Source organism: Delphinus delphis, chromosome 2 (genome assembly GCF_949987515.2).
Source record: "Delphinus delphis chromosome 2, mDelDel1.2, whole genome shotgun sequence".
In the NCBI taxonomy this organism is placed as follows: domain Eukaryota; kingdom Metazoa; phylum Chordata; class Mammalia; order Artiodactyla; family Delphinidae; genus Delphinus; species Delphinus delphis.
The window spans coordinates 149433550-149443486 of NC_082684.1; the positions used below are offsets into that span (position 1 = coordinate 149433550).

At 35.1% G+C, this 9937-nt stretch overlaps 1 protein-coding gene across 8 annotated transcripts in view; it reads left to right on the forward strand.

The window, feature by feature from the left end:
• ATOSA (atos homolog A) overlaps window positions 1–7804 on the forward strand; it is a 115236-nt gene extending 107432 nt beyond the window's left edge. For 7 of the 8 annotated variants that reach the window (XM_060005950.1, XM_060005947.1, XM_060005948.1 and 4 more), the window contains exons 11-13: window positions 2135–2203; window positions 4523–4722; window positions 6763–7804. In XM_060005950.1, the coding sequence (XP_059861933.1) occupies window positions 2135–2203; window positions 4523–4722; window positions 6763–6916 (423 nt within the window). In that variant the 3' untranslated portion in view covers window positions 6917–7804. Of the gene's footprint in view, window positions 1–2134; window positions 2299–4522; window positions 4723–6762 lie in introns of those variants that run through there. The other variant, XR_009518488.2, reaches the window with a different exon arrangement.
• The last annotated feature ends 2133 nt before the right edge of the window (window positions 7805–9937 follow it).

The following is a 9937-nucleotide window of genomic DNA, read 5'->3' on the forward strand; positions in this document are numbered from 1 at the left end:
TGTTACGTAATATGGCAACATTTCACTGTTTAGAAACTATTGCACGGTGGAACCAGGCAGAAAGGTCTAAAGCAGTTTTGCCAGTGGCAAATTCATGGTATGACTTGCTTTATGATCATATTAACAGCACTATATATTTTATATATTTTCTTCTATTTATAATTAACGAAATTAAGATATACCTCCTTCAGTTTTACTTAGCTTTGCATATTCTCTATTCCCCAGTCACTTGAGAATTTTTTGTGTAAGATTTTGACCAAATTTAGTTCATCTTAATCTACCTATTCCATCCTAAAATGCCAGAAGAAAATGTATTTTTCTTCTTTATGTTAAATACGGTAACTTTCTAGGTGGAAATATTAATATGCCAACCAATTAAAATAATGAAATTTAAAAAAATAATAAATTTAATAATAATACAAATAAAATTCCAAATACTTTCCCAATCCCTTCAAAATTCCTAACTTGCCATTGCCAATGCTAGTCTTATATTGCTTAGAAATCATTGTTGTAAAGTGTTGCCTTAAACTTTGAGGGGTTTTATCCATATTCTTTCTTTATAAATTGATTTAGTTACTGTTATTATGTTCTAAAATCTATTAGAGTTGTATTGTGTTAAAGGAAGTAAGTGTAGGCTTGGTAGTAGATTTTCCCTCACCAGTTTTCTTATATATATTTAGCGGAGGATGGCAAGGAAAAACAGTAATATATTGCCTGGAGCAATGTGATTAGAAAGGTAGCTATTATTTAGATATATTCTGCTTTTTCTTTCTGGAACTAGGAAGAAGAGGAGCATTATATACCATAGCATTTTTTCATGTAGAGAAGATTGTAAGAGAAAAATTATTAAAACTTCATTACTGTGTTGGTTAGGGATGCAGTTTGTTGATATGCTGTTTTCATGCTTTAAATGACCATGTAATCATATTTGTTAAGAACCACATATGTCTTTTCAGTGCCCATTTCCATGAACATTTCCCATTATTAACGTATTAATTTAATATTCTGATTGTCAATTGCTGTTCACTTGGAGATTAGGTATTCACATATTAGAGTCTGGCCTTCCCTTTTACCTTTGTCCACTGCTTTCTACCCCCCACCGCCTCCCCTGGTCTGTCTTTCAAACCCAACAAATGTTGCCTGATGGGACAGTCCTGTTTTATATTTACTTTTACATCAGGTTGACACATTTTGGCAGGTACAGTGTAAAATGATGGGATATGAGTTGTAGAGCATGCAATTATTCTACTTAACTACTCAAAAGAAAACTATTCACCCAGTTAAATGAATCAGCATTTGTTTCTTAAAGCCACCTAAGAATTAAGTATCACAGTCACCACCTGTAGTAATTTGGTCATCCTGGTTATCTAGAAACTTTCACACATTCAGTCTTAGCTTCCCGTGTTTTAATTTATACTGTTCGTCATTGTTTCAACTTCTGCAGTGATTACAGCATCTTTCTCAGAAAACTATTTTATATAATATGGCAGTGACTCTCAAACTTTAATGTACATATGATATCATCTGGGGAATCTTGTTAAAATGCAGATTTGATTTGGTAGGTCTGGGGAGAAGCCAGAAATTATGCATTTCTAACAAGTTCACAGGTGATGCTGATGATACTGGTCTGTCTCTAGTCAGAAGTCCATATGTGTATATAACAACTCAACTTTCTGACTGAAGAATTGACTTCATTTTTGGGAAAGACTTAGGATCAGTCCTCATTCCTGAGTTTCTGTATGTCCAAAGACCAATAAATTGTTTTGCTTCATTTCCCTGCTCCCACATGGTACAAGAGAATAATCCTGTCATCTCCCTTTATTTCCTTTTTAGTTAAAGAACTTCTCACTTCTATATCTTATATCTTAATATTAATTTCAAGCAGTATGGTCATTGATGTTATGTATTGTTTATTGAAGCATCTCTTGGAAGAACAGTAAATTGTTTCCTAGTGAGGTGGGATCCTCACTATTTCATATTCATAGAATGTATCTCTATTAATTCAATGTGAATGTTTTTCCATACAAATACAATTCTGAAATGTTATTAATTACATGATTTATTATTCTTATTTTAGTCTTTTATGTATATATATGCATCAGTTTGTACTCAGTTTGTCTTCTTTTATTTCAAGGGTGTGATTACTTTAGAGTCCCTTGGTAAAAGGGGTTATCGAGTACCTCCTTCAGGAACAATACAAGTGGTATGTGTTTTATAGCCTACAATTGCAATAATCATTCTCTCACATACATATAGAACTTAGCCCTTTCTCCTGCTACTGCTGCTGCAACAACTTTGGTAAGTAACAGTGGGGCTGCAGCTTTGTTTGGAGCTTCCCTGCTCTGCCTCAGGAATGACCATTTGGGGACCTCCATAAAAGGAAAGCATTAATAAGCTAATCAAGGTGAATGCTTTAGAAAAATAGTGTATGACAGTTAACATAATTTAAATAGAGCTATTTTCAGTATAATTAGAATTTAGATTACCAGTACCTTCTACTTAATATAATAAGCCGGACTGAGATTGACCTATGTAAAAGGAGACCCCAAATATTAGTATTGCTTTGTCAGGGAAACATGGGAAGCAAAATTATATTATCCCTACTGTAATAATTTCTAAAATTGATTTAATGAGACGGTTACACAAAGCAGAAATGCAGTCCGACAGATGTCAGGGCAAAGAATGCCTCTTTCCTTTTGGTCTAGGTGTAGATCTAGTTTTGGCTTAGGAGAACTCTTCTAGCCCAGAGCAGTAATCCTTCATCATCCTTGATCTAGGGTTCTCAGAAGAGTAATTTTATATCGAGGCCAGTTTGTGATTGAGTTCATCTCCAAGTCAGACCCAGGATAATCCTGTAAGCGCGCAAGTCTATTACAGTGTTGGCTCTTGCAACTCTTGGAAGGAGTCTAGCTGAGATTTGTCAACTGTACCTCAATAAAGCTGAAATTAAAAAAAAAAAAAAAGAGTCTAGTTGAGTTCCTCACACTAAGGATCTGGTCTAATCCAGCAAGCCTTTTGATGACCTTTGGCTTCAGTGTGATCAGTGCTTCGAAGGACCACTTTTACTCATCTTCGTTGTTCCAGTATAGCGAAGAGTCTGTACATTTGTTTATTTCGTATCACACAGGAATGAAACATAGTACTAGGCAATATATATGCATGTATGTATTGCAGTATGTACATACGTATAAATTTTACCAAGGAAAAATCACTGCATTTTAAAGTAAGATTTTTATGTTGAATGTATTTCTTGAACTAAAAGAGTGATCATCTTCTGATCTCTTGCCTCTGGCTCTGTAGTGCTTGTGAAAGTGTGGGTCACTGGAAAGCTAGCTATCAGGTGTCATAATAATGAGGCAGAAACCCAGAGGCAGCACATTTACCCCTTGTTTGAAGACTACCAACTCTACTGGCTATTTTAAATCTGAAATTTGGATATGTCTTTCATTCCTTGTATAAATTTAATTATGTATAAACATGGCTTGAACTCCTGGCTTGCTAGTTGTTGTGGTTGTTAAATGTATTATTAGCCTTAATCTTAAGACTCACTAGATTTCAAAAATTGGATCATAATATTGATATATTTCTCATTTTGATTCAGTGAGTGATGTCCAGTGCCACGGATGAGCTTCTGAAAGCATGGGCACCAAGTTACCTATTGATGTGTTGGTAATTTGGTTAAAGTCAAATCAGCAGCTTGGAATTTTGTTTAAAAATTAGTACTTTAAAAAATAATATTCCTTCAGTTATTAATGGCCAAGTAGCAACTGAATTTAATTTCAGTCTATTATGATATTGATGATGATTAAAAAAAAAGTCTAGTATCACTGCAGTGTTTGAAATGAATCCAACTGTGAGAACATGAAGTATTACGTAGCCTACTTTGTAACTAATAATAATGAACTTTATTTTCTAAACCTGGAAAAATTTCCAAACAAGAAAAATTCTCTTTTTTGAGAATATATTTTAAATTTTATAATAACCATATGTACCTGAAACATCATATCAAAGTCTAGTTTTACCAAGATTTTATTTTTTTATTTAAAAAAATTCTATTTATTCACTATTAAAATGTGAGGAAAACTAAAATTCTATTTTGAGCATTTTTCAGTTGACTTATTTTAATAAAGCTAGTGTTTGAAGTAGTTGAACTGGAATGCTTTAATTCAGTGAAGGTGTATTTTGCTTAATCTAATGGAACCATTTCTTAAAATATGAACAAGAGTAAATGTTATGTATTATCTATTATTAATATGACATTTGTGACTAAAGATTTTGATTTGTTACAGGAGTTTTTATTTCTTTTATTTCTGTAAATAAAAAATCTAATTGAACCATTAAAAAATATTGAATATCATTTCATAAACTTCTGAAATTTTATTAACTTTATTCCCCCAAACTGAATTATATCCACTGGGATTAATTTATTATTGAAAAGCCTATTTTATTATTGGCACAATCATTTTGAATCAAATGAACAAATCACTGTTTTTAAAGAATAATTTCTATATTGTTTCTTCAGACCTTATTTAATCCTAATAAGACTGTGGTGAAGATGTTTGTTGTGATATATGACTTACGAGATATGCCAGCCAATCATCAGACATTCCTACGACAAAGAACTTTTTCTGTACCTGTTAAACAAGAAATGAAGAGAAGTGTTAATAAAGAGAACATCCGACATACAGAAGAACGGTTATTACGCTACCTCATACATCTGAGGTAATGTTTCAAATGAATATGAAAATACGTTACTTTAGAAGAAAACTCTAAAATTTTTAGTTTATTTTTAAAAACTGTCATTCTAACTAGACGAGTACCCCTTGGAATTTGCTTAACTTCGACACTCTTTATGATAGGCCAGGATGCAGAAAACACATGGCATATCTTCCTTCAGTCATTACTACTTGTTGAATTAGGGGAGTTTTCATTTATAGCTGTGTAATGGAAACTATGTTATAGCAAAACAATGCTAATATATCTGGGGGAAATGAAACACAGTTGTCTAAACCCATGCTGTCCAATAGAATTGTAATATGAGCCATATTATATAGTTCTATATTTTCTAGTAGCCACATTAAAAAAAGTAATAAGAAGCAGAGGTTTAATATATTTTATTTAACCTAACATATTCAAGTGTTATAATTGGAATATGTAATCTATATAAAAAGTATTAATGAGATATTTACATTCCTTTGCTGTACTCAGTTTGAACTAGCCACATTTCAGGTGCTCAGTAGCCACATGTGGCTTGTGGCTGCTGAGTTGGACAGGGAAATTCTTAACTTTCATTTATTCATTCATTTATTCAACAAACATTGATGTGTCCGGCATGCTTCTAGACTCTTGGAAACAGCAGGGACAAAATCTCTGTTCTTATACAGCTTATATTCTGGTGATTCCATTAGAAATATATTTTCCTCAGACTTTTACTACCCAGCTAATAGCTCTAGGTTGTGAGAAACCATTTGTTTGCTCTTGAGGTCCATGCTTCCAGCATCATAGGGTAAGGTTTTTAGCCCTGAAATCCTAGTGTAGTTCTTAAGATCAATGAGCAAGTGTATTGCTTAGAAGAGAACTCAGTAGCCCTTTGCCTGTAACTCTATTCCTAATAATAATTTTCTGATGTTGTTCATAAGAAGTCCTCAATCACATCAGTGACAGTAATTCATCTTAGCTTAACTGCTTACTCCAAGGAGCCCTATTCATCAGGAGGAGGTAACTTCAATCTGTTACAACAGCCTTAGCCATATATAACCAACATTCGCCAAAAAGTCAACTATCCCAGCTTTTGTCATCTCCACATAATGATTAGATACCTTAAATGCTGTGAAGAAACTGCTTTAGAAGGCATGGCATAATTCCCAAAGCTCACCATGTTCTTCTTCAGATTGAGAAGGTGAAAAACTGCAGAAAGAATCAAAGAGTGAGCCAGTCTGAGGTCTGCTTTAATATATACAACTGACCACCAGATTTTTCAGCTAATTTGGGAATAAAATCCACAAACCCAGATATTTCTGCTATGCAAAGGGAAAACTAGAGAAATTAACACTAAAGGGTATGTTTGACTATCTGCCAGTTACGTTTATGTGATTAAAGCCTCCAACCCCCTGTATTATGCTGTAAGCTGTTAGCAGAGGATAGAAACAGTTCCATACACAGCTTTGGTAACCATTTTCATTTCACTGCTAACTTTCCTCTTGGTTTCTAATGATGATTAAGTTTTATTTAGCTAGCCACTACTGGTGGTAGCAGTCCTTTCTCATCCTGTGATTGTCTCAAGACTTGATAGTTTTCTGTGGTGACTTTCCAAGTGTGGAATCCATTTTAATGTACTCAAAATTGTAGGAGGGCAAGTTGTGTGAAATGGGTCATTCTTTGTAGCTAGAAGATGCCCAAATGTAGTGTAATTGGCTGACGTGAACTGAAAGTGCATACTACAGGTAAGGAAAGGTGCATGTGCTGTGGTGTCAGGGATGTAGAGTCAGATTGCATGTGAAACCCAGATTTACAAAAAGAAGCACCTCTGTCATTGTAAGAGGGGAAAGGGAGTATGGAATGTTTAGGGATAGTGAGGGAGAGGCACTGAAATAGCAGCAAGTGCTTTGGCAATATAAGACTTTAAATATCTTGTTAAAGAGGCACTGTTAATGTTGTAGCAAGACTAATCCTTCCTGCTTTCAAAATTTAATTACTCAGGTTTGTTTGTTTTAAACACTAATTCCCTGAAATGAAGCATCATTTTGTTGTTTCTTTGTTTAGGTTCCAGAGTTCTAAATCTGGAAAGATCTACCTCCATAGAGATGTACGGCTCCTGTTCTCTAGAAAGTCGATGGAAGTTGATAGCGGTGCTGCATATGAACTCAAATCTTACACTGAATCGCCAACAAACCCTCAGTTTTCACCAAGATGTTGATAAAGAGTGACAATTTAAAGTATTTGCTCAGTACCCAAGTTTGAAAGTAAAAAATAGCGTAGAAGGGAGTGTACCAAATTAACAAGCAGGAGAGTGGGTCCTCTCCTGTTATCCTGGACCAGTTTTTATGAAAGGATTCCTGGGATGAGATCCACATATTCCAAGGAGACTGGAAACACTCATGTCCTAACCCTTTTTGTACTGTCGAAACCACTTCACTGGACTTGTTGCAAGAGCAAACCACCCCCCATCCCCCCACCCCCGCCACAGTTAGATTAGCGTTTACACGTTTCGTTTCTCAGTTATTTAATATTTAATGTTTTCCTTACTACTCAAGTGATGTTTGTCTTTAGTGTTCTAATGTAGCACAAATCCTATGTAAAATCATACTATGTATTTTTGACATTAATGTTGAAATCTGAAATATATGCACAAGTCTTTTAATTTTGTGTGATGTGTTTTAAGTACTATTCATTTAAGTTATTGAAAATGAGAATGAAATGTTGAGCTTCTTTCAAGATTAACGCACTATGCAAGCATGTGTACTTTTTATATCTCCCAGGTTTAGTTTTTACAACACCCCATCCCGGTTGCTGTCTCACACAATAGTCCTTTAACATGCTGTATCGGCAGTGCAACGCGGAGTAAGCTGCTTCACATTCCCTTAGCAAGTTCAGATCATCATGCCCATTCATATTCCTTCTAGAATCCCTTATCCCCAAAACAGTTCTATTTTTTCCTTAATCACTACTACAAAGGCTTTACGTTAAATTGCTGTCCCATTCTAGAAAACTTTTGCAAATTGTTAAAAGAATATGTACTTTGAAAACAAATTAGTATTTATATTGTAAATATATGCAAGAAACAAAGAAATGTGTATTTGGCTTTTATTTTTAGATGAGACATTTATATGATTGAGTGAATTTCTGGTACCGATCAGACAGTTTCTATTCTAGCTTTACAGCTGATAAGAGGGGAGAGATATCTTGAGCCTTGTACCAATTTATCACTTTCTCATTCACAGTCACATGGAAGGCATTTGGCAACTGGGAAAACACTGAGTAAAGGAACATGATTGAGCGCATCAAAAGTCTTCCCATCCATCCCCCTCAGAAAGAGGAGTGGTTTTAGATCTTTGTACAGGGACAGTGGGCAACAGCAGATCAGTTAACAAGGCACAAATACTGGGAATGCTCACACAAAGCTGTGAACGCAGGTTAGAAAATACACACAGTTCAAGTAGGCCAGACCCAGGAGACCTGGGAGTCTAGAACCAAGTGAGCAGTCTGGAATTTGGGAGATGGGAAGGTCTTTACTTTGGCACTCAGCTAATGGGTAGACTATACAAGGCATATAAGAGTGTATACCTGCAGGCTGTGGGGTGCTCAGCAAGAAGCCTCTTATAAAGTCCTTTTGAAACACCAGCTTAAAGAGAAAAGTCTATTTACACTCCACGAAAAAAAAGTTTTCAGTGACACAAATTTATAAAGGTTTGTTTTTAATCTTTAGGTGTGTGGTATCAACATGGAATTAGGACCCATAAGGTTTGGATTATAGTCCTAGCTCTAATGGTATCTGATGGAACTGACCTTTCTGGCTCTGTGTGATTGAGAAAATGGGGTGAGAGTATCATTAACGTGTCTTCTCTTCTTAAAGTGTCATCTAATTATTGGAATATGTATTTCAATACATGTATCTAGACTTTTAAAAAAAATTTTATTGGCGTACGGTTGATTTACAATGTTAGTTTGAGGTGTACAGCAAAGTGATTCAGTTATACATACACATATATCTACTCTTTTTAGATTCTTTTCCTATACAGGCCATTACAGAGTATGGCAGAGTTCCCTGTGCTATACAGTAAGTCCTTATTAGTTATTTTGTATATAGTAGTGTGTATATGTCAATCCCAATAGACTTTTTATATATATTTGACAAAAGTCAATATTGATAATTTTATATAAAACTCAGAAAATACCAAGTATTTAAAACATCAAAATGCCTTTATTTAATTTAAAAAAATGTTATTGCTGCTTTGACCTCTCTAGTACTCCAAAAATTAATGATGTATGTGTATGCAGGTGTCTTTTTATGTGGATACGACACTGCAATCTTTCTAGAATTATTTCTAGTACCTGGTTTTCCACGTTTCTGGGCATTTTAAAGAAAATTTCCAGAAAATGAGTGAAGCAGCTGGATGCATCTTGTGCTTTTCCTAGCAAGTTTGTGCAAGGGAAACAAGTGCTGACATTTTGTCCATCTACTTCTTAAGGCCTTTTTTGTCTGTGTTCTTTTTCCCAGTGAGGTATGGTGACCCAGCATCTGTCTGCTCTCACTTGCCCTGGCACTATCTCTATCATAATGGTTCTTTTTCTACCCTTCTTTTGTCATAGGCCGAGACTTTACCACACTTCCTGTGTGGCTCCTCTTCGTACTCACAGATTATGTCACTACACTGAGAGTTGGCTTGCAGGTAAAGACAACCAACACTGCTACCTGTGACAGATAATAGAGATCTCACTTACTGCAGGCTCACTTGGCAGTTTTGCAGACTAACAAAATGAGTGATAACTTCTTTTTAAAAGGAACCCCAGGACACAAGTAACCTCCGGAAAGTCCTTGGAGATTTTCTTGTCAGAAGAGAATGAAAAATATTAATAAGAAGTGGTGACAATGGGGACTGGCTGCAAGGCACCCAACAGAAGGTTCCCTCTCCTGTCATTTTACCCCACCAGTTCTCTCTCATTCCCAGAGGGTTAGAGAAAGGAAGCAATTTCTCCTTCAAAAACTTCATCCTTGGGATCCCCACTCTCCCTAGTCAGTTCGTGAGTGAAGCAATGATTTGTTTTTAAATTTAATTTTTTTAATTTATGCAATACATGTTTACTATAAAAATTTTTTACAGTACATAGTTATGTAAAGTAAATGTGAAAGTCCCTCCTTCAATCCACCTTTCTAGCTATCACTTTACAGATGTGGTGGCTCTTAAAATTTTAGTATATGACACTCCACATGATCTAC